General features: G+C 42.2%; 1 protein-coding gene across 1 annotated transcript in view; it reads left to right on the top strand.

Annotated features, from left to right (window-relative positions):
* Positions 1–25,976, top strand: part of PLEKHG7 (pleckstrin homology and RhoGEF domain containing G7) — a 69,028-nt gene that overhangs the window by 15,181 nt on the left and 27,871 nt on the right. Inside the window, 8 exon segments of the mRNA XM_040490423.1 lie at positions 7,039–7,104; positions 7,106–7,172; positions 10,509–10,555; positions 15,541–15,631; positions 17,812–17,949; positions 22,206–22,327; positions 22,656–22,757; positions 23,099–23,114. Coding sequence (XP_040346357.1) covers positions 7,039–7,104; positions 7,106–7,172; positions 10,509–10,555; positions 15,541–15,631; positions 17,812–17,949; positions 22,206–22,327; positions 22,656–22,757; positions 23,099–23,114 — 649 coding nt within the window.

Here is a 25,976-nt window from a genome sequence, read left to right as displayed (position 1 = left end):
GGGTGGCGCAGTCGGTTAAGCGTCCGACTTCAGCCAGGTCACGATCTCGCGGTCTGTGAGTTCCAGCCCCACGTCAGGCTCTGGGCTGAAGGCTCAGAGCCTGGAGCCTGTTTCTGATTCTGTGTCTCCCTCTCTCTCTGCCCCTCCCCCGTTCATGCTCTGTCTCTCTCTGTCCCAAAAATAAATAAATGTTGAAAAAAAAATTAAAAATAAATAAATAAATAAATAAAATAAAAATAAAATTAGGGGCACCTGGGAGGCTCAGTCCATTAAGTGTCCAGCTTCGGCTCAGGTCATGATCTCACGGTTTGTGGATTCAAGCCCCACGTCAGGCTTTGTGTTGACAGCTCAGAGCTTGGAGCCTGCTTCGGATTCTGTCTCTCTTTCATTCTGCCCCTCCCCCGCTCATTCTCTCTCTCTCTCTCTCTCTCTCTCTCTCTCTCTCTCTCTCTCAAGAATAAACATTAAAAATAATAATAAAAAAATTAAAATTAAAAAATAAGAAAAAATAAAAATAAAAGGAGATAGATATTTTTTAAGATTGTTGCTGTTTCTTAATTTGCTCCTCTTGTATAATCAACCCATAGTTCTAAGCAAGCATTCCAAATTACACTCTCTCTCTTGCATAGAGTAAAACACTATGGTTCTTAAAATAGAATACCTACCTTGTCTAGTCACACAATTACTGGAAAACCACCTGCTGGAAAAGGTATATTTACCATGAATTTTACTATCAGGCAAGGATATCACATCCGAGGAATGCAGCCTGATGAGCTTGCCTGGTAAGAAAGAAACCACTGGGCAACATTCATAGCAGGAGGAAGAGTTAGATTATGCCTTATCCAAAATATAGTACCTTCAATAAGATTTTTACGTCATTAAGACACACATACCACCATAGGGCAGCAGGTAACCCCCGTAATCTCTAGTATTTTTCATTATTTTCCTTTAAAATTTGCACCCAGGAATTAGAAGCCAACAGTTCTTGGTTTAAGCCCATTGCAAAAAAATGCAAATGATGCACTAGTCATATTTCTAAAGGAGGAGCTTTAATTATTCATCTTCAAACATTTCTGCCAAGATAAAGGTCACCGTATAATTACTGTTCCCACCCACTGGCCACTGGCATGGAAACTGAGAGCAGTGCTCCTAAATCCTTGACTCACCAGAGACAGAAAGGGTCTCACTACAGGTGTTTTCCACATAAGGAAGCTGAGGCCCAGAAAGACCCCATGCCAAGGTCAAACGTAATGAAGGTCAGAGTTGGGAATCAAGTTGGCCAGTGCCCTTGCCACTCACTCACACTACCCCCTTTATTAGTCTTCTGTGGCCTCTATAATAAATTACCACCAACCAGGAGACTTAAACAAAGAGAAATTTACGCTTTCACAGTTCTGGAAGCCAGAAATCCAAAATCAAGGAACTGGCAGAGCTGGGCTCCTTCCGAAGGTTCTAAGGAAGGACCTTTCCTTGTTTCTTCATCCGGGTGTTCCGTGGCTGGGGCTGTACCACTTTAATCTCTGCCTCTATCTTCAGGTAACCTTCTTTCCTCTCTATGTCTATTCTCACCCTGTCTCTTATTAGTACACGTGTAGATGGATTTAGGGCCCACGCAGATAATCCAGAACAATCTCATCTCGAGTTCTTTCATTTAATTACACTGCAAAGACTTAAGCCAAATAAGATCCCAGATACGGGTTCCAGAGTTTAAGACATGGACCTATCTTTGGAGGAGCTTCCATTCAACCCACTCTGTTTCCTCTTCTACCCAATGTAACCATCATTATATCAATTAAAAAAAAAAAAAATAAATAAATAAATGTAGTGCTCTAACATGGTTTGTAGTATCTTTCTCTTCCCCCTATTTACAAGTCCAACTTGCATATTTAAACTTTGAATTCTGGCTCTGTGTTCACTAGCAAGGCAACCTTAAGTAAGTTGTTTACCTTTCCCTATAAGCTTCAGCTTTCTTGGCTCTAGAATGAGAACAGTAAATTCTACTTTGCAGGGTGCTTGGGAAAATCTGCATGATAATGATGTTAAAATACTTAAGTGGCCAATAAGTGCCAGCTGATTTTAAATTAGAATAAAATATTTACCAAGACCAATCTGTTCTTTACCATGTGTATGCATTCGAGGTCCACGGTATGGGGGTTGGGGACACATCTCCACCAGCCAGAAACTTTTCTGGCACTAACGTGTAAGAGTAGGCTCATTGTTGACTGTTGATGCATGGGTGTGTGGCCTGCTCAGCAGTGGGAGGAGAATTCTCTGGATTCTCTAAATTGTTGCTGTCCCAGCCCACACCACGGACCTTTGAATCTTCAGGGGAAGATAGAATGAGGAGACGTTCTGGTACCAGAAAGGAGACAAGCTTATTCCAGCAACTATGGGACTAGTCCCTTGGGATATGACTCCCCTGGAGCAACGCAACTCAGGATTAGAGTGGTTGTGTTTGGGTTTCTGGATGCTGTGTGGGGTGGAGAGGGAGGGGAGGGGGGTTAGGCCGACCAGCCCAAGAGGGCTGCAAAGTCTGGGTCAGGTACCTGGTTACACAACCTCCTGGGTCCAGAATTTCATCCTGAAGCAAATAACCAGAATAGCCAAGCATCGAACGAGCAAACAAAAAAGAAAAATGCGTTTCTCAAGGATGTTTGTTTAGTTGTGCGCTTCCAAACAAATAAAGGCAGCATAAGTTATACTGTATTTACACAGAGACAGCAGACTGCCAGCCACACCCCAAACCCCAAACATCTTTGTATTTATTGTTAGTCCATCTCCTAGTCTGACCTCTCTGTGAGGAAATTAGGTTGCAAAACCTTCCTTCCACCCCCTTCCACACAGTATGCCACTACCCTATGCACACACCATTTTGTTTGGGGGAGGGAAATAAAAAATTCTGAATTTGTTCCAGTAATTGTTTCTAGTGAATAATCAGTCCAGAACTAGACACAAGGATCCTGCACGCATGCCATTTTTCCATAGAAAGCAATTCTATTTGTAAGAGCAAAACGAAGATAACCAGTTTGGAATCACCAACACCCCTCTTACCATGAGACCTAAATTCAAAGTCATTCTGAATTCTCTGCAACCATTTGCATTAACGTCATTAATCCAATGATCCTAACAGGCCTGGCTGCCACAGACATGGGGTTCTTGAGAGAGTACCCAGAAATCTAATCCATTGCCAGGCATGGGTGATGCAGGGGCAGGTTTTCTATACCAATTCGTGTCTCTTCATGTTACTTTATGCAGATGTTCTTTCTTATTGTTTTCCTAGGTCTTCATATAATTACCCTGTGGTTCTTGATATTTATTAACCCATGGCTGCTTCTTATGAACATAAAAGGGCCATGTCCACACAGATTCTGTTTTCCCCTTCCAGGGCATGCCCACCTTTCCAGAATGAGCATCATTGGGTTTTGAACACCAAGGCAACAAAGCCGAGGTCAGGGCTCAAGGCCTGTGCCAGTCAGTTGTCTTCCCTCTGCTCCATATGTGCAAACTGAGCTCCCAAACCTGGCCTGTGTGCTCCTAAATGGATGCTTTATGTCAGAAGGTATCCTGGATAAGGTAGAAATGGATAGAGTAATTTAACTACCTCTAATGAGAGCGGGGGGGAGGGGGGAGGAGGATTCATACTGCACTTTGTTGTTGTGAATGCATATGATTATTTATTTATGACTTAGAATGGGAAAGCACATTCATTAGAGGACTGTCTGTGTATCTTTCTATAGATCAACGTGTCTATTCCTTTAAGAAGCTTATTTGAATACCTGCTCTATGTCAAGTGCTATGCGAGGTACTTGGGTTCTGTAATATGTAAGACACAGCATGAGCCTTCCTGAAATCATTATAGAGTAAAAAGACAAGGTGAGGGTAGAAGAGGGAGGGAGAGAGAGGGATGGCTCTTCCTGAGAGGATCAGAACAGACTTTTGGAGGAAGAGAGTCAAAGCTGGAATTTAGACATGTATATGGGTTTGTTTGCCAGGCAAAATGGAGATCGGAAGGCAGATGGGAGCTACCTGAGCCAAGGTGTGGAGATGTGAAGGGCAGGGTACATTTAAAGAACAGCGAGCAGCTTGCTACCACTGGATTACACATTCTGCAAGAGTTCATATCAGGAAACGACAAATGACGATTCTGGGCGTGTGAGAACCCTCACATGAAATGCTTACGTTTCATTTATTCAAGAAATGTTTGTTGAGCTCATACTAAACAGAAGGATTTAGAACAGGAGCTAGGAGCTTAGGTTAAGGGAGGAGATAAGACACAAATCTGCAAACCACCTTATAAAGTAAGACACTTTCCACGAGGGAGGCAACATCAGAGAGGTATTTCATTCGTGTGCCTCAATAACGATGGACTGAATACTAAATGAATACTCACTACATTAAGAAATAAGACATGTTTGGCAAGGAGCTGGCAATCTAGTAGAATAAATAGAACATCATATCACAGTTTATTCAATAAGCAATGTAATAGCATTTATTGACAGCTTACTAAGTAAGTTCCAGACACCGATCTAAGTGCTTTATGTTGATTAACTTCAATCGTCCTCACCCAATAGGTAAATATCATTATTGTCTACATTTCACAAATGGCAACATCAGGCCCAGAGAGGTTATTAACTCCCTCAATCACAGCTAAGATTAAAATCCAGACAATTTGTCTCTACATTCTTAACCATCACTCCAGAGAACTATGGAAGCAGGGGAGAGAAACACAAGCCAGCCTAGACATGGCTGGGGAAGACTCGTCCTTTTATTCCACGAGTAGTTATAGGATTATAGTTATAGCTTATAGAATCTTAGGAAACTACCAAACTTCTGATACTCACCAGATTATGAAACATCTAGAGTTCAAGTTCAAGGGTAAACCTTTTCCCCAAAATCCAACTACATTACATTTCTCACTCACATGATTAAAATTTTTCCATGCCCCATCCAATCCAGGTTCATCTATCCCCTCAAACACCAACTCTAATCATATGCTTCTAGGATCTTTATCAAGAGAAGTATAAATTTAATGGGGAAACTGCTAATATTTCTTTTCAGGGATCCTCTTACAGGCTCCCAGCATTTTATGTTATCTAATGGCTTTGGAATGGCACTGTGAAAATTCCTGGCTGGATGTGCAAACTGTTCATTTATTATGTAGCAGTCTAATTATCTTACATCCAATGAAATTAGAATATATTTCTCATTCAAATCACTGTAACTTTTCCATCTCCTAATTCAGCCCCCTCTATCCTCATAACCACTATAGGCATTGGGTTGGCAAATAGCAAGAAGGGGAGAATTGTAAGAAGTTAATGATTTTCGAATCATCTCTAGTGATCTTATTATGAAACCTCATCATATATAGATGGTAAAAGAGTCACAAGAGGTCCAAATGCCAAAAGATGACCTTGTTCTTAGAGAAGCAAGTCCAGGATGGAGAGATCTGTGTAAGTCAGGATAGCATTTGCCTGCAGGGAACAGAATCCAACTAGAATGACCTAGACAAATAAAGAGTATTTCTCCTGTAATATGACCAGAGCCCAGGCCAGGTGTCAGCAACCTGCCAGGCTCCTTCTGTTTTTCTGTTCTGCTGTTATCTTTGCAAGACCACTGGTATGCTTTCAGATATCAAGCCATATTCCAGACCACAAGAAGAGCAAAGATCAGGGATGCCTGGGTGACTTCGTTGGTTGAGTGTCATGACTTGGGTCATGATCTCACAGTTCATGAGTTCGAGCCTCACCTCAAGCCCCATGTCAGGCTCTGTGCTGATGGCTCAGATTCTGTGTCTCCCTCTCTCTGTACCTCCCCTGTTTGCTCTCTGATTCTCTCTTTCAAAAATAAATAAACATACCATATATATAAATATTATATATATATATTTTATATATATTATGGCTATATATATATATATAAAAGACAGAAGCTACCAACTCTGTCCCCTTTGAGAAAGTTTTTCCAGAAGCCGCATCCTGCAACTCCTGCTTAAACCTCATTGCCATATTTGAGTCACATGGCCTCAGAGCAAGTCAGCATGTTAATTCTGCACCTGCCGCCAAGCAAAGCAGGGTTTTTGTAGCAAGAAAAATGGAGAGCACACACATTGGGTTAGCGCCTAGCAGTACCTGCACCATTATCTTAAAATTTTCCAATGAAGATAATAGAGAGGGAGAAGACCAGAGAAAGATCAAGTCAAAACAGATTTTAAAACTCAAGGGCACACAGCTAATTAAACACCAGCCTAATGTGAAGTATTTTCCCTTTTAAGTTACTTAACAGATAATCCCTGGCCCTAAATCTCACAAGATGACTAGGAGTCAGGCTTGGGGAGGGCAGGAAGAGGGCAAACACCGCCAGTGTGGGCCGCTCTGTGTGGAAATTACAATCCATTCCCTGTTTCCAGAAAACAAATTGCAGAGTAAGGAATATCAAGAAGGTAAATGGGCCAGGTCATGAGAGGCTCATGTGTGTGCTTAAAAACATGTCTTTCTGGTACAAGACAAAGAGCCACTGAAGTATCTGAAGCCAAGAAGGACTCGGTCACGCATACATTTTAGATAACTTGGATTCCAAGGGGGGTGCTGGTGGCCACATCCATGGATCCTACTCACCTGGGAGGCAGTGTGCATCTTTTGCACATGATTTACACTTCTGCCTTTGAGGGCTTTCTCCTGGTATCCTTCTGAGTCAGAACATTTCAGTCAGGTATGTTTGCATTGACATTTCCAGGTGAGCTCTCCCGTTTGCGGGTCAATCAAAATCGTGAATGGTCAATAAGCCTCCCAAAGGTGTTGAGTACATGCGAGTGAGTGAGTGAGTGAGTGAGTGTGTGTGTGTGTGTGTGTGTAAGAGAGAGAGAGAGAGAGAGAGAGAGATCAGAGCCCTCCTGTGCTTGGAACGTGTAGTGGCCTCCAAGTCCTTCTGAGAAAGCGGCCATTAACCAGGCGGCTAGTAGTCACTTCCAGATGCCCAAAGGAGGCCCAAGGGAGGACCCTCTCTGTGTGCCAGCTCTAAGCTCTCCTTTCATCTCTCAAGCACAGTTTCTGTGAGCATAGGCAGAGTTTTGCATTGCTCAACTTCCCTGGACTTGAGGTGTTCCCGTGGGAACATTCCGGTGTCAGATGTAGCTGCAGATTACCTGTTCCACCCCCTTCTGCTACCGAATTCAGGTCCCATTTGCTCCTTCTCCTTTCACTGCAGACATGTCATGGGGACAGCTATTGTGACGAGTAGGGAAGGGGGTCTTCAAAATATTTCATAACTAATAGAACGTGTGCAGCAACCAGTTAGCATGCATGTGTCACCAATCAGGACAGGCATCGGCCATGAATTACTGGAACCAGCTGAGTACCAGTCTTGGTATTAGGCGTTAACTTACAGAGATGTATAAGGTATGGGTCTTCTCGCAAAATCTCCTCTTGTCAAATAATTTACCCCAGGTCTAGGACCTAGAATAGGTTCACCAGTGACAGTCACCATCAGGGAGCAGAATGCTCTCTCTGTACTGGGGGGCACCTTCCCATCATTGTTGTATTGGTGACCCCACCTCCCTCCTGGTCTTCAGACTGGCACTGATTTTCCATCCAGGGTGGTGGCATGTGGAGGCAGAGGTCTTGGTGACAACAGATTACTGTTAGAGCAGATTAGAGAGGGGCAGGTTTAGGGCTAAATTGTCTGCATCTTCAACTTGGTTGTGAAAGAAAAGAACAATCGTGCTGTTCTGGGGACATCCTCCATGAGTCTGAAGGTGAACTTTGAAAGCTGAAGGTTATCCTTCCTGGTAGTCTTTAAACGGGTTTTGTTTTTAGCGGTGCCCTCTTTACAAAAGCATTCTTATTTGGAAATCCAATCCAGGTGGAATTGCAATGCTGGAAGCTGGGCAAAGTCCCACAGGCTCACCTTCAAGGCATCCCCAGAAGCCCTGGACCCCTGACAACACCAGGCTCATTCCTCATTCACAAAAGGGGGAAAGCGAGACTCGGAAGTGATCTAGGCCTGGTGTCAGACGGCTTGAGTCAGACAAATGGCACCTAGGCTTTTAACTGCTAACCATACCCTTCCTCCCCCTCTGTCCCCTTTCCCCCCTTCCCCCTCCAGCCAGCTTGCTTCGGCCACTCAGCATGGGCAGCGGCAGGTTCTGTGTGTGGAACCAGGAAGCCACTAGTGAATAAATCATAGCTAACATTTGTTTGCTCCTCACTCTTTAGGGATCCCTTTCACCTCTTCTGTCTTATATGACACAACAATCTGAAGGGGCGGGCCTATGCTGGCCGACCATGCCTCTTCCCCTTGAGTAACCTCCCACTCACCTGTTCAAACTTCCCAATCAAAACACACCCAGCGACCTGCATAACAGGACTCCGACCCTTCCCCAGCCAATTGGCTGAGGCCACAGCCATTACCTCACCAACTGCCCCTAGACCCCAATAAAACCTTTGTGCTTTTGAAACTCGCCTCTCTCCCTGGTATCTCACCGCTGCGTCGGTGCAGGTAGGGGATTGAGCTCGAGCTAGCTCGAATAAAGGTTCTTCTGCTTTTGCATCGGACTCGGCTCCCTGGTGGTCTTTGGGGATCACAAATTCTGGGCATAACAAATCCACATGAACATGTACTGTCTCGTAGGACATAATAACCCAAATGAAACAATCAAGTGGGGTTAAGCAATCTACTCAAGGACAGATCCCTAGAAATTAGAACTCGTTCTAAACACAGCAGACGTTTAGCACAAGTTAGTACACTTTGAGAGCAAATGCTCTGCATGGATTAACACCCAGAGCGGTGTTTCCCAAAGGCTGGTGGCCCCAGAGCAGAGCTTCCATATTAACCTGAGAAACTGTCAGAAATGCAGATTCTGGGGCCCATGCCAGACCTTTTAAATTAGAAACTACAGGGGTGGAGCCCCAAACACAGCAACCTATTTTCTTTTTAACAAGACCTCCAGTTGATTTTGATGCCAGCTAAAAAGTTTGGGAACCTCCACACTAAGGAACACAGTCATATTTCGATCTCCCACGCAGCCCTTAGTGGGGGGCCCTCTGAAGAGCAAGTGGGAGATGTCCCTTCCCCTGGGACCTCAGACCTCAGCAGTAACTGGCCCTGCCTGCATTTATGTCAGGAAGGAGCCCAGGAAAGTCTGCACCGTTCATGGTGCTTCTAAATCATACTAATTGTTCTTTCTTGTGTGCCTACCATCACGGGAAATACCACATAGTATAAGATATGCAACATCTTCCACGGTACCCCACCGCATCTCCTTTTCAAGGAGTTTCGAAGAGAGTCTCCAAGTCCCAAAATCATGGTACGTGCAGTGCTTCTCAAGCTTTGATGTGCAAATGTGTCATTTAAAGATATTGTTGAAATAGAGATTCTGTTTCAGCAAAACTCAGTATTTGATACAGATAATAAGATTGTGGATTCAATAAAGACTTTCAAGCTTCTCCTGAACACTTGTGTCTCTTCCCCAAGGCCCTAAAATTATCCCCGAAGTTAGAAAAGCAGAGAGAAATTTGCTAAGACCAGAGACCCCAATTATTGCCGTTCAAATTGGACATAATAATTTACCACTGGGCATTCGAGGGCTAAGAGTTGCAAAGCTGATTCGTCCCTACCGAGATTCCACCATCTCCCCTTTAAAAAGATCAATAAGGTGGTCAGAATGAGTGAGATAATCAGCTAGACAGTTGTCTTTCAGGGTTCCAGTAGGAAAAGTGCCCCAAGCGCATCCTTTGTAGTAAATGCTGCTTGGGTAATTGCTTCTATTTGATTGAAGTATTCTGCAGAGTCTCCTGATGAATTTAATAGAAAGGAGACAGACCCACAAGACATTCATTTTGTAGACTGAGTCATCAGAGCATTTCGTCTAAACCTAAGAGACAGTTCCCAGCTTTTTCTGAGTAGCATTGCAAGTTGATGCAAATGACATAAAAATCGAGAGGCCAGAATCTAATCCCCACTTCCTGATAATCCCCAAAATGACTTTCTTCTCAATTTAAAGAAACTCCCAAGGATTATTTGGATGGTGGTCAAGGACAATAGGGCTCCTATTTCAGGAGTCCTCCTAACCACACATGGGGATTATCAGGTCCATGCAATCTCCATGTATCAAGTCTGGCCAGGCTACTGAAGTTGCAGGTGCTGGCCTGGTGTATGGTAGAACGCTATAAACAGGACTTTCTGACTTCAAGAAATTACTGGACATCTTTAACGCAGTTCATAAGTTTCTCCTCAAGTGATGGGGGAAGAACGCTAAACAATACTACAAGAGTAAAGAAGCAGGGCAATGTCACCTTAAGGTAGCCAGAGGACACCGACCTTTAAGTTGTGACATTGCTTTATTTGCTCATCTGCATGAATATAAATATTCATTCTGTGATTCTCAAGAGGAGAATCAAAGCAGGATAAATTCTGTTGAGCTCATTTGAAAGGGCAGGTTTAGTAAACCGCTGTACTGATCTGTCACCAGTTACTTGAATTACTAATATATGTTCTTTCATTTCACCCGGCAGAATCCAAAAGGCCAAGATGGTGTTTCTCCCAGAGAGGCACGGAGAGTGTTGCACATAGTCATTTTTGTTTCCATTAAGCCTCTGGTAGCTAAGAAAGTAAGAGATGGCCAAAGAGCCCCCTCATCCCACCTTTATCTTTGCGTGATAGCAGATGGCACGTGGAGTTTAACTGATATCATCGCATCCGTGACAGTGGCCACAGAAGGTGCCAAATGATGCCATTTTGTGCAGCAAAACATGCTAATTGCCAGTGGCTAATGAGCTCTGCAAAAACAAACAAACAAACAAGGAATCCTAATATTGTGATGCTTTACAACCCCAGATTTACAACTTGATACAGCTTAGGAAACAGCCTGCTCGTTGAAGTAAACTTGCACAAGCGTATGCCCCAGCTTGCAATCAGCGCCATGCACATTGGGAACGCTGAAAAATTAATGAGCTATTACAGAAACACATTCCACACATACACATCTCCTTCTGGGAAAGCCAGCTGGATTAATCCTAATAGGTTTTTAAAATTCATTCTTGATTCCATCAATTATTGAAGAGTTATAAGTCGAGATCAATGATCCCTGGTTCTTTACTACCTCAGACAAGGACTGGCCATAATCCAGCCTTTCCTTCAGGCCTTCTTCATTGACATATCGACACGCCTACAGTCAGCAGAGCGGTAGGCCTTATGGGTAGTGGCTGTGCCTCGTTCTAATAAAAAATCTACCCACATGGCCTCCAATCAGTTTGCCATCCGTGGACACACACACACACACACACACACTGATTTTTTTTTATAAGTCCTATGGTGAAATCAAAAGCCCTCTGGGGTTCCAATCTATGCTGTTCTGACTACTGGTCTGTGACCTTGGCCAAATGAATTACCCTTTCTCAGCTTCAGGTCTTTCCCTGTAAGGAAGGGATGGTAATAGTGCCTGTCTCATAAGGTGGTCATGATGAGTAAATAAGTAAATCAGATAATGTTTGTAGGAGCTTACCACAGAGCTGGGCATGTGGTAGACACTCAGTCAGTACTGGCCACATTATTGGCAGTATTATTTTAATTGGAATTTGTGAAACTACTTGTTCTCCTAACTGAATATATGAATGACTTTCACGTAATTTTTTCAAGCATAAGAAATCTGTATGAGTGTCTTCGTCAGCTTGGACTGCTATAACAAAATACCACAGACTGGCTGGCCGAAACAGCAAACACTTACTTCTCACGTTCTGAAGGCTAGGAAGTCCAAGATCAAGGTGCCAGCATGGTTGGGTTATGGTGAGGGCTCTCTTCCTGGCTTGTAGGTGGCCACCTTCTCCCTGCAGCCTCACATGGCCGAGAGATAGCACACTGGTATCTCTTCCTCTTTTTATAAGCGCCCAGGTCCCATCACAGGGGCCCCAACCTCGTGACCTCATCCAAACCTAATTACCTCCCAAAGGCCCCATCTCCAAATGTACCAATGCATTTGGCAGTTAGGGCTTTGACATACAAGTTTGGGAGAGACACGTTCAGTTTGTAGGGACACAGTCTAAACATCACAAGCTTCAAATCATAAACTACTGGTTCAATCCTGACACTGTTTGCACCAGGGCTGTTGCTCGACGTTCATTCTCATTTAACCCTTCTTTAGGGACATGATTGGGCTGTTTTCCTGGCAGATCTGAGACTGCCTGCGGTGCAGCCTTTCCTGGGCTCCTTCCTCATAAAAATGGAGGCAGGGCCCATTACTAGTCGGGTGTGAGAGGCCAGGAGAAGGGGAATCTCCCACCAGCTCTCCTCCAGAGCAGGGAAGTTCTAAGACCTGCCAGGGAGATAGAACGTGCTATCAGACGAGAGACTTACCTAAGGAAGGGAGGCTCCTACAAGTCTACTCCTAGAAGATGTCCAATCTATTTTGAAATCTGACAGGTCTAGTCTTCCCCCTAAAGGAGCAACATGTTCCACATGTGCTAGGTGACTGTATGTGCCAAGCACTGGGCTAGATATCTAAGACTCCAAGATGCCCTCTCCTAACTCACAGTTGAGAAGGTTGGACTGACATGAAAATGAGAAAAAAAAAAAAAAAAAAGAATGTGCTAAATGGCTTGCACGATGTTGGAGGTTGAGTAGGCAGTGGTGGAGATCCACAAAGAGAATAATTAGGGGAATGACAAAACGTTCAGCAAATGTTCTCAGTAGTGAAGGGAAATTCATTTCTTGAAGCCTCATTTTCAAAAGGATGCAATATTTTCTCCTCTTCAAATGGACTTGTCTTCTCGCTCCTTCATCTTTGGAGCCTTATTTATCAAGTAATTCATATCTCCATAAATGATAATCCACAAGAATATAACAAACGCACTGCTATGTTGTAATGGATTCCCCCAACCTGTTACAGATTTTTCCTTTCTTGCCATCCTTCCTTCTCTCCTTCATTTCTTCCCAACGATCAACAGCAATATTAGCAAAATTAGGTTGGGTGGCTCAGTCGGTTAAGCATCTGACTCTTAGTTTCAGCTCAAGTCATGATCTCATAGTTTGTGAGACCCAGCCCCTCATCGGGCTCCACACTGATGGCGAAGAGCCTTCTTGGGATTCTTTCTCTGCCCCTTCTCTCTCCCTCTCTCTCTCTCTGTCTCTCTCTCTCTCTCAAAAATAAATATATAAACTTCAAAAAAACAATATTAGCAATAAAAGCAAACACATATATCATGTTTCCAGCTACCAGGCACTGATTCTGTTATACGTGTTCCTGTTTATATATGTCACAGTTTACACATGTTGATTCATTAATTCTCACAACAATCCAACAAGGTAGGTCACATGACTATCCCCTTTTGCAAATGGGTAAGTCAACGTTTGGAGAGGCTCAATAGCTTACTTGAGTCACACCGCTCTTAAATGGTAGGGTGGGGTCTTGCCCCCTCCCCAGCAGTCCCAGACAATCTGGCTCTGAGTCTGTTTCGGTCCTGACATTGCCCTGCTTCTCCAAACGTGGGGCTTCACGACCAGACCTGAACAGTCTTCATTCGTTTCTCTTATCAGAGCTCTCAAAAATCTTGCCTGTTCCTACCGATTCAATGTCATTTTTGTCAACCACTCCAAAATGTATATATCCACATATGTCCATTTTACTCTAGCTCCAAGATACCAGTGGCTACTGCAAACTTCCATTCCATCCACCTTTTAATTATTAAGTTTGAGACCCCAAAATTAACCTTGCCTTATTCCTTTTCTTTACCCTCTAAATCCTTTCAAATATGCTTCAAATGCTTCTCATTGCCTCTCCTAGCCAATACCACCAAAGCAGAAGCAACAAGGTTTCCAACAATTTCCAACAAGGTTTCTGTTACCCTAAAGAGCTAATATGACCTCTCAAATGACTGTCCCCTCCCTCCTCACTGGTATGTCCACCAAGCATTTTGGTCAAGAGGTTGGTCAGACCCATGGAAAGTAACAGTGAGTGCCCCTGAAGATAGAGGGCTGGTGCCCACTTTCCCATAGCTCCAACACTGCTTCTATTGTCTCAGTTTCTTTATTTTCCCACTGCCTGCTGATTTTTTAATTTCCACAACATGCAGTCACTATGGTTTCAGACAGCAACAAAAGGCATATGTCCTAAATCCTGTAGGAGGTCTCCAGCTGGCTGCAAGATTCCTTTGCTACTGTGGAAGCTAATGAGCCTCTAATAGATTTCTTTCTCCAGTGCCATAACCCTACCAGAAAAACCAGCCACAGCCCGTGAGCACATTCTAGAACTATTACAGTTCTCCTTTCACATATATACAGGGAGCCGTCTGCCCACAACGGCAGATAATTCATGCCTTCTCTTGCTCCTTAACGTAAAGTTGAGTAACTTCACCAAACTGCTTAGATCCGCCATTATGCACCATACATCATGCACCCTGAGGCAACAGAACAAGTTAAAAAATTATCTGTGATAAACATTCATTTGAAATGCAGCCAAGTAGACTTCAGAAAGCCCTCCACATTGTTATGAGCGTTTCTTCCCGGTTTCGTTGGTAAAATGAACTGTTTAAGAGGATAATTCATGATGTTGCAACAGACTACTGAATGAGTCAAATAAAAATATAAAAAGATCGCAACATATTAAGTTTAAAAACCAAGTTGCAAAAGGATGGGTAAATATGACACCATTAAATATGAATCATAAATACCATCAGAAAAAGGTTTTCAGGAGTTATCTAGACATAGGGATTATGGGTTACTTTGATTTTGTGTGTCTCTCAAATTTTCTGTCATAACCATGATTATCTTTGTAATCAGATTTTTTAAGCTAATATTATTTTTAAAAAATTGTAACAATAGCAACAATGACAACAAAAAATGTGGGTGGTTCCATTCTAAGGAAACTAGAGTTTCTAGAATATTCTGATATTCTTTAGCACAGAATTATCATGTTGGACAGTCCTTTAACACTGGGCTTTATTTAGTCATCTGCTAAATGATGAGTTGAAATAAGACATCAGAGGCACCTTCTGTTAAAGTTCTATGATCCAGTATTTGGAGAAGTTAGGATTGAGAAGGACGTTCTGTCTCCCACAAGGCAAGAGAGAAACTAAAGTTTATCTGTCTGCTGAGTCTGCTATATATGATTGTCCTGAGTCTTGGATTTTTTTCCTTTTTATAAGTAAAACAAGATACTTAGACTAGACATCCTCAGCGGTCAATGTCCTCTGGATCTAAAAATTCTGTGGTTCTATGGGTCAGACTATGACTCAGAAATGGCTTTTTTTTTTACTTTTTTATGTTTATTTATTTTTTGAGAGAGAGAGAGAGAGAGAGGCAGAGAGAGAGGGAAAGAGAAATCCCAAGAAGGCTCCATGCTGTCAGCACAGAGCCCAATGCAGGACTCAAACTCACTAACTGTGAGATCATGACCTGAGCCCCAGAAATGGCTTTTCAAGTGTTAGTGGCTTACAGACAAAATGTGCAATCTTTTCTCATGCATATTAGAGAATGGAAGATGCTGTGGCTACTAAAGTTGTGTCCTTAAAGAATTTGTGTTTGAAAATCCTATTTCTAATGTTCTTTAAGCAGGGCAAAGACAAATACAGGCACATACCTGACCTGGCGAACTGCCTGTCCTCAGTGAAAATTACAGACTTCAGGGACTGTGAGTTCCACTGCCATAACGTAACTCAACTTGTCTGCTGCAAGGCTGGGTTTTTTTTTTTTTTTTTCTTGTAGTCATTATTTTAAGTTGTCAGATTATTCCCTTGTTCATAATACCAGCAGAAAGCAGGAGACAAGCTGAGGCTGAGCAGAACATGGTCTGCTCTCTCTAATGCACACTGAAATCTGGGAGAAGCTATTTTATCTTAACAAAGGTAATGGCTATAACAGCACTTTGTAGACCAGAAATCCCTGCACAAATGTGGAAAGTTATTATTATTCACACCTCTGGGCCTTTTTAAAAAATGTTTATTTAGTTTTTGACACAGAGAGAGAGAGAGAGAGAGAGAGAGAGAGAGAGAGAGAGACAGAGCATGAGTAGGGGAGGGGCAGAGAGAGAGGGAGACACAGAATCTGAAACAGGCTCCAGGCTCTGACTGTCAGCACAGAGCCCAACACGGGGCTTGAACTCACGGACAGCGAGATCATGACCTGAGCCGAAGTCAGACGCTCAACTGACTGAGCCACCCAGGGGCCCCTCTAAACCTTTTTTGATAAGATAACTTTTCTCTTAAACTCAAGTTGGTTAACATACAATGTAGTCTTGGCTTCAGGAGTAGAATCTAGTGACTCCTCTCTTATGTATGACACGCAGCGCTTATCCTGGAAAGTACCTTCCTTAATGACAGTCACCCATTTAGCTCATTCCCAACCATCCCCCTCCAGCAACCCTGTTTGTTCTCTGTATTTAAGAGTCTTTTGTGGTTTGCCTTCTTCTCTGTTTTTACCTTAGTTTTCCTTCCCTTCCCCTAGTTCATCTGTTGAGTTTCTCAAATTCCACATATGAGTGAAATCATATGATATCTTTCTGTCTCTGACTGACTTATTTCGTTTACCATACTACCCTCTAGTTTCATCCATGTTGTTGTAAATGGCAAGATTTCCATTTACATATAAATGGAAATATAAATTTTACATAAATATAAAATATTCCATTTTATGTATCTCTTTACCCATTCATCAGTCAATGGACATTTGGGCTCTTTCCACCTTTTGGCTATTGTCGATAGCACTGCTATAAACATTGGGGTGCATGTACCCCTTCAAATCAGCATTTTTGTCTCCTTTGGATAAATACCTAGTAGTACAATTGCTGGGTCATGGGGTAGTTCATTTTTAATTTTTTGAGGAACCTCCATACTGTTTTCCAGAGAGGCTGCACCAGTTTACATTCCCACCAACAGTGTAAGAGGGTTCCCCTTCCTCCGCATCCTTTCCAACATCTGTTGCTTCCTGAGTTGTTAATGTTAGCCATTCTGACAGGTTTGAAGTGGTGTCTCATTGTGGTTTTGATTTGTATTTCCCTGATGATGGGTGATGTTGAATGTCTTTTCATGTGTCTGTTGGCCATCTGAATGTCTTCTTTGAAAAAGTGTCTAAGGGATGCCTGGGTGGCTCAGTTGGTTGAGCGTCTGACTTCGGCTCAGGTCATGATCTCGCCGTCCATGAGTTCAAGCCCCGCGTTGGGCTCCGTGCAGCTTGGAGACTGGAGCCTGCTTCGGATTCTGTGTCTCCCTCTCTCTCTGCCCCTCCCCTGCTCATGCTCTGTCTCTCTCACTCTCAAAAATGAATAAATGTTAAAAAAAAATTTTTTTTAATTAAAAAAAAAAGAAAAGAAAAAGTGTCTATTCATGTCTTTTGCCCATTTCTTCACTAGACTGCTTGTTTTTTCGGTGTTGATAAGACAAATTCTTAAGGTCTCTTTAAACGTTAAAACTCTTATTTCATGATGCTTCAGTAGTTAATTTCAACAAGCATTGCCAGTGGAACCTGGATCAGACTTCCCAATTCTGAGGTTGGGGTTCTTTGAGGGTTTGGGGCAATAAACTGGAGAGGGCTCATTAAATTCTGAAGCATAATTCAAAACAACATCAATTTAGATTTCTTCTCATTATGGATACTATGCTTCCCATGCTTTGCATCAGGAAGAATTGGCACCCCAAAGTCCCTCAAAGAGAGGAAACTTCTTTCTAACTGATATGTAAGTTCTACAGTCTGAGTAGCTTGCAGAACCACTAGCAAGAGGGATGCCCGGGGCCTGCAGTGGGAAACATGGTTTTGGAAATCACCTGTTCCTGCTGCTTTGCAAGTCAACTCACCGAGGTGGAAATGTTTTGTTCTCCCTTTTCTCTCATGTCCTGGATAAAACCTGGAATGAAATCATGGAAACATATCAAAAACTTCCTACCAATTAATTAGACTTGAGAAAGCAGCAAGTAGCTGTGTTGGAAGTCTTCACGGGTGAATGCATTGATTCCTTGGACCATTTTATCAGTTCCTAAGATGGTAATGCGGCTTTCAGTTTCATAGTAGATGGAAAATATTAATTTGATTCTTTGGGGACTCATTTCTCCCTGCCATGCTAAAAAAAGGAAGTTGAGGGGAAGGTCCCTTCTTTCAGGGAATCTGAAGAAAATTGCATTTATTGTGTATTTTTGTTTATCTGCTGCTTGGTGTCTCTCTGTTCCTTTTTTTAAACATGGCCTGTTTGGTTTGTGTGAGATCTTCTGAGTAAACTAGTCCAGCTCCCCATCTGATGTCTGAATCTCTTCTGCCTTCTCACCTCATGTTCACACACTTCTAGAGTGGGGGAGCTCACCGCCATCCTCAAAGTACCTGTCCCACCTTCAGTCAGTTCCCTCTTTTGGAGCTCTTGTTCCCTCTGAACAATGCCAAGCAAATCTTCTTATCAGCCACAGGTCACAGATTTCTGGGGCAACCATTCACACGCGATGCAGTGGGGTCAGATTCGACAGTATATTCGTGGTATCTGTGGGAGAAATGGTGCCCCCGATGTTGTGTGCTGCTGCAGCCATGATCGAGTGCAGTTATGAGCAGAGAATTCCTTGGCAAAGGATTCCTTTCCAGGGCAAAGGATGGGCAGGGAGTAGCTGCCTTCCAAGATGACAGGGGAGGAAGAGCCACATTGCTGTCAAGGTTGCCTCTGCCCATAAGGCTTTGGCATTCAGGCTACTCTGTTACACAGGAAAAAATGTTGTGCTTGGAGACTTGTGTTCAAGTTCTGGATCTGCCTCTGGCTTTGACCTTAAGAAAGTCTAGTCCACCATTTCCTAAATCCGGGGTTGGCAACATTTTCATAAAGGTCCAGACAGTAAATATGTTAGGCTTTGCAGGTCACGTGGTCTTTATTGCAACTACTCAACTTTTTTGTTGCAGTGCCAAAGAAGCTATAGATAATTTGTAGGAAAGAAAGAAAGAAAGAAAGAAAGAAAGAAAGAAAGACAGACAGACAAAGGGAGGAAGGAAGGAAGGAAGGAAGGAAGGAAGGAAGGAAGGAAGGAAGGAAGGAAGGAAGAAAAAAGAAAAATAATGTGCATAGCTGTATTACAATAAAACATTATTTGAGTAGCAGGCCTGGTTGATCCCACAGGCTGTCATTTACCATCCCTAAGATATAAAAGAGGTATGATGATACCATCTCTGGCTATCTCATAACATCTAATCATTGCCATGATCAGATTAGTTTTCTTTGACATCTATCAGGTGCTATATAAATGTCAGTTAAAATGTAAATAATTGATTGGGTAGGTCACAATGTTATGTACTTTACTGGCAAAATTTAAACCACAAAGACACTCAGAAAATTAAGACTTAGAGATGATATCTGTTAGGGTACAGAAAACTAGCTTACGTAATGTAGGATTTTATTGGCCCATGTGGCTGTAAATGTCACAGGTGGGAGAGAGTTCAAGGTTGGTTTGATCAAGGAATTCAAAACCAGGAAAAATTTCTTTCCATCTCTTATCCCTGCTTTCCATAGCATCAGTCTCATCTTATGACAGGCTTCTGTTATAGTCACAGTTGGCTGCTGTCCTTGAGGCCATAGAGAGAGAGAGAGGGACAGAGGAGATCTCTTCTCAGCATTCATAGCCAAAGTCTTCATTTTCATTCTGATTGGACTGGCTTAAGTCACATGCCTTCTCCTGAACCAACCACTCTGATGAGGAAGGAAAGTGCTAATTGGCTTAAAACAATGAAGACCCATCTCTAAGAGTAAGGTCATTGTGATACATGGCACATCCGAGGCATAGGGACGAGTAGATCCTGAGGTGAAAACCAGAAGATGTTAGGGAAGGGGAGTTTTGGGTGGTAACCAATAGATGTTCACTATGGAGCACTAACCCCCTGAGCTATGCTACCGCCCTTGCCCTAATAAACAGCATAAGAATTATTTAATCCCACTGTAAGCTACACAAGCTTTTCAAACTAGCATTTTCTGGGTTTTTTTTAAGGTCAATTTGAGTTTATTTATTTTCAAATGTCCCAGTGTATTTAGAGGATACATATCTTCCTTTACACAATCAATACAAGTTTCCCAAAGTTATTTGTTGTAAGTCAAGTGGTAAAATAAATCTACCAGAGGACTCACTATTTTTTTAAGTGGCAAAATTTTGTATAAGCTTAAGAATCTTATAGCAGAAATACTATTTCTTCTAAATTTTCTCAAAGATTCTGTAGCAATGACTTCTGTTTCTTACAATTATGGTTTTTAAATACTTGGATGTTTCCAGATTTCCAGACAACAATACTCAAGGCATACCTCAGAGATATTGTGGGTTTGGTTCCTGCCCACCATGATAAAGTGAATATGGCAATAAAGCAAGTCAAATGAATCTTTGGGTTTCCCAGTGCATATGAAAGTTATATTTACACTGTATTGTAGTCTATCAAGTATGCAATAGCAGTATGTCTAAAAAACAGTGGTTTACCTTAATTTAAAAATACTTTATTGCTAAAAAATGCTAACCACCATCTGTCTGAGCTTTCAGCATGTCATAACCCTCGTGCTGATAGAGGGTGTCGCTTCAGTGTTGATGGCTGCTGACTGCCTAGGGTGGTGGTTGCTGATGGCTGAGGAGGCTGTGACAATTTCTCAAAGCAGCAATGAAGTTTGTCACATCAATTGACTCTTCCTTTTACTTGAACACTTAGAGACCACTGTAAGACTATTAATTGCCTACTTTCAATATTGTTGTGTCTCAAGGAATAGGGAGGCCAGAGGAGAGGGAGAGAGATGGGGGAATGACTGATTTGGGGGAACAGTCAGAACACACACAACATTGATCGATTTTAACTTCACCCTTTTATATGGACGTAGTTCGTGGCACCCTAAAACAAGCACAATAGTAACATCAAAGATCATGGATCACAGATCACCATACAAAATATAATAATAATGAAAAAGTTTGAAACATGAGATTTATGAAAATGTGACACAGAGATAGAAAGTGAGTAAATGCTATTGGAAAATGGCACCAATAGACTTGATCAACACAGGATTGCCACAGACCATCAATTTGTAAAGAATGATATATCTGTGAAGTGCAAGAAAATGAGGTTTGCCTGTACATGAACTTTGGGAAGCTCTAAGTCAGTGGTTCTCATAGTGGGGGTCCCTACACTGGCAACATCAGAATCACTTGGGAACTTACTGGAAATATATATTCTCAGACCCCATCAGAGACCTACTGAATCAGATACTTGGGGGGTTACACTAATGTCTGATTTAACAAGGCCTCTAGGTGATTCTGATGCAAGTTCTAGAACCATTCACTGCGTTAATTAATTTTTTTTAACGTGTATTTATTTTTGAGACAGAGAGAGACAAAGCATGAATGGGGGAGGGTCAGAGAGAGAGGGAGACACAGAATCTGAAACAGGCTCCAGGCTCTGAGATGTCAGCACAGAGCCCAACGCGGGGCTCGAACTCACGGACTGCGAGATCATGACCTGAGCCGAAGCCAGACGCTCCACCAACTGAGCCACCCAGGCGCCTCCACTGCATTAATATGAAAATGGAAACTGGAGAAGACTGGTGGTCTGAAGTCCAGTTTTTTCACACCTAAGCTCTTTGAAATAATTGGCCCCTTTGAATGTTTCATCATATTTTTACAAAGTAGTCCTGTTTCAATAAATTGATCTCTAGTGCATAGAATGAGGGCAAGTTATCTGGAGAACTATAGTTCCTTCTTGAGTTGCTTTTGCTTTCCTATTGTATGAAAGCATCTGATCAAGTAATAATAACATAAAGACTCCCTTAATGTCTCATTAATATCTATGCCTTTCTCCAAATCTAAACATCTTCCCTGTTATCAGATATTAGCTCATTAATTGTTTATTTTTAATTTCCTGAATGTACAGGATATTTGGGTCTTTTGCAGAGGAAGGAATAAATGAAAATTTAGTATGAATGTTGTTTTGGTCTCAAGTTAGTGCCATGGCAGGAAGAGAACCTTTGAGACTTTTCTGGCCCCCAGAAGCAGAGAAGGCCCATTTGAACAGATTATGTTCAGCAGGACTGTTGAGGGGGCTCACGCAAGCAACAGCGACTTCGTACAGAACAGCACCTTTCCCATATGTGTTCTATGGAGCTTAAATGTCATCATTTGTATTTAGTAAAATTCTTAAACCTTGAAAATACTGGTTGCTACCTTGTTTTGTAAAGTTATACTCAGGTTTATGTTCAATGTTCTCCCAAAGGGCAAGTTTCAATATTGAAAAATATAAAGTAATGTGCATTGCATTTTCTAAAAAGATCTTCATGAATACACTAAAATATCTACAAACTCATGAATATCTTCTGGATGTAGATTTATAGAGACTTTTTGCAAACCTAGAAGAGTTAAGTCAGGTGAGTCAAAGCAGGAAGGTACCAGTAGCCATGTTTTAAAATTAACCAGAAGGGGGCATCTGGGTGGCTCAGTCAGTTAAGCTTCTGACTTCAGCTCAGGTCATGATCTTGAGGTTCATGAGTTTGAACCCCATGTCGGGCTGTGTGCTGACAGCTCAGAGCCTGGAGCCTGCTTCAGATTCTGTATCTCCCTATCTCTCTCTTCCTCTCCTGCTCATGCTCTGTCTCTGTCTCTCGAAAATAAATAAATGTTAAAAAATTAGAAAAATTGTTTATTCCTTACCCTTGGAAGTATGTGTACTCTTGTCTTCTTTCTCTCTGACCCTAGACAAGCTTCAATTTTGTAAACAGTGTTTTTGGCATCATCAAGGACTATGCTGAGCCTTCTGAGACCTCACTACTGATGGATTTCATCTCCATGCTCACAAAGGCAAAATCCTTCTGGGACATCCCAGTTTCATGCAGTAAATTCACCCACCTCCCAGGATAGCTGTTTACATCCCCTTGATGTGTGCGTGTGTGTTATTGTGCTTGAGAAAGTTCTATCAGCACCCTCCCACAAAGGAACCATCATCTGATGCTCTGTCAGTTGACATTTTCAAAAATAACTGGCAGATTTCTGTTTGCCATTGTCACCTCTCCTGTGTGGGTTTTATTAACAGAAAATTCTGCATTCATGGAAAAACCATTTCCAAGTCTGTTTTTTTAAATTGCTTCAACTTACAGCAATATTCATGGCAATAGTTAGTGTAGGCTAATTACATGGTTCAGTTCTTCTTCTAACGAGGTTCCTGGCTCTCGGAAAGGAACAAAATAAACCTTCACATTTATCAACACCTTTAATAAGACTTCTGTATGGAAGGAGAAGAAAAGAGGAAAGTCTGTACCTTTGGTATGATAAATGCTATTTACTTCCTGAGTAGATATTTGGACCTTCTCCCCCACTTTTCCACTTTGACCTTTTTAATCCATATCCTCATTCAGCAAAATTTAAATTTTTACAATCCATTTAAAAAAAATGTAGGAAAAATTTAAAAATAAAGTAAAATAAACATAGATTGAGATTTATTGAGCGCTCACTAAGTGCTTAGGTGTGGAGCTGAGACCCTATACATGATAATGTGCAAAATTAGATACACTCCCTGGTCCCGGGGAGTTTTCAGTCTAGTGGGGGAGAAATTAATCCAATAATGATGCTAATGATACAATCAAATTGAGATAAATGCTGGGGGGCAGGAAAGGAACATAGATATTATGAAAGAAAGCTTCTAGGTTGGGGAAGATGGTGAAGTAGTTACAGATAGATTCTTTGGAAGGCAGTGATGCTCGAGGTGAGATATGGAGGGAGTACTTACTAAGGTGAAACAAGCATGAAATTAGGTGATAGTAAGGAGATCTTTAGTAAATTTTGAAAACAGATTTGAATAAGAAATGCTTTGAAAAACAAGAGGAAGAATGTAGCATTGGGAATTAGATAAAATCTCAATCCTTCAGAGTCGGAACGTATTTACATGTAGTTTTTAGTAAATAGTCTGGAGAAATAGCAACTTCTCATCAAAACACATAAGTTGTATTCATCTGCTCCAGCTGCTATAACAAAATATAACAAGAGTGGGCAGTCTTGAAACAACAGAAATTTATTGCTCATAGTTCCGGAAGGTGGAAGACTGAGATGAGGGTGTCAGCATGGTCAGGTGAGGGTCCCTTCTGGTCCCATTGTATCCTCACAGGGCAGAAGGAGGTAGAGATCTCTCTGGAGCATCTTTTATAAAGGCACTAATCCCCTTCACAAGGTGTCTACCCTCATGACCTATTCTCCTAAGGGCCCACTTCCTAATACTGTCACATTAGGGGTTAGTATTTAACATATGAGTTTGAGGGGACACCAATATTCAGACCACAGCATGAGAGCACTTTACAGACTACTAAAGCATGGTGCATCAATAGACTGTTTGCCAAAGTCTATAACATAACCCACACGTGAATGCTTCACATAATGTTACAAGTGTGCAAAGATGGATTATAAAAGCTTTTCCTGAATTTAAAAAGTCCTCTATCGGTCAGGTTAAATTCATTTTTGTACCACAATAACAGTCCCCAAATCTCAGTGGCTTGGCTCATATCTCACTTATGCTCTGTTTCCATTTTTTTGTCACTGACCTCGCTCTGGGACCCATGCTGAGGGAGCAGCCACCACCTGGAATGTTACCAGTCTTCATGGCAAAGACATAAGAGATTAGGGCAAAGCACTCACTGACTCTTCAAGTTTCTGCCTGAAGCAACGCACGGCATGTCTGTTGATACTTCAAAGGTCAAAGACAGGCACGTGGCCAAGCTCACCCTCAGTGGAGGGGGTACGTGCAATCCTCCCCAGGAAGGGGAAGCAGACGAAGGGTAATACCACAGTGCCTCACAAGAAGCTCACCAGGGCAAGACTGGGACATTTGTTATTCACACGGGAGCCATTTCGTACGTCACCATGAAGGAAAATGAGGTTTGCAGTGGTTAGATAATTTGGCCAAGGTCACAGAACTAATATGTTGTGGACCTGGACTTCTAAGCCTGAGTCTGCGTGGTCTTAATGATAGCCTCTGGGCAATGGCAGTTCTCAAGCATCTCAGTGCCTCCTGAGAAGACCTGCTCTCTATTTCCTGCCCAGGCATCAAAGCCCCCTACTCGAAAATAAACTCACATCATTGTCTTTCAAATTACTTCTTGTTGAAGCCAAACTGTGACCTTTCTCCCCATAGCATTTTGTCTGCTGAGGTCCTATAACAAAAATATTTTCTGGGTTTTTGTTATCTCTGTCTTTACTGCTGTCACTTCCTTTAGTGGCTTTTTACACTGGGTCCGCTTTCTCTACTCCCTAGAGTGGTAGGTAACATTATCAGAAGCACATCTGTCTTCCTTCTCTCGCTCCATCACATTGTCACACTGTTGGAAAACTCTTAATGGGACACATTACTCATTATTTTAATAAATAGGTCTATCAAGGAGCATGTAGGTTTAGCAACATGGTAGGCACTATGGAATCCTGAAGAAGAGTGTCTGAAGCATTGGCAACAAGAAAAGAGTGACTGTCATCCCAAAGACACACTTTGCTAGGCTGGTGGCACTTTGTATGATGTGTTCTGTTTGACCCTTAGATATATGAACATATACATATGAATTGGCCATCTGCCTTATGCTAAAATAAATTTGAGATGGCTTACAAATGTGAAGTCTTTTTTTTAATGTTTATGTTTGAGAGAGAGCACAAGCAGGGGAGGGGCAGAGAGATACGGGGACAGAGGGTCTGAGGCAAGCTCTGTGCGGAGAGCAGAGAGCCTAATGCAGGGCTCGAACTAACGGACCGTGAGATCACGACCTGAGTCTGACGCTTAGCCGACAGAGCCACCCAGACACCCCCCCAAATGTGAAGTCTTTAGAGCAGGTTTCAGACATTAAACAAGAATAATGAAGACAAGGGAAGAGAAGTGCTGAGCCCAGTACATTTAATGGATGCCCCCCCCCCAAATTTAATGCTATATTTTTAGAAGCCAGCAGGAAAATTAACTTTATGGATATTTTTGAGGACTATTGGATGAAGTGTAAAATGTTGCTACTTTAATCACTTACTACTAACACCAGCTTAACTAATCAACCAACA

This window comes from Herpailurus yagouaroundi, unplaced genomic scaffold (assembly GCF_014898765.1).
Source record: "Herpailurus yagouaroundi ecotype Mexico unplaced genomic scaffold, PumYag 182, whole genome shotgun sequence".
NCBI classification, from domain to species: Eukaryota; Metazoa; Chordata; class Mammalia; order Carnivora; family Felidae; genus Herpailurus; species Herpailurus yagouaroundi.
The sequence above is the reverse complement of the archived record's forward strand: the minus strand, read 5'-3'. Positions and strand labels throughout refer to the sequence as shown.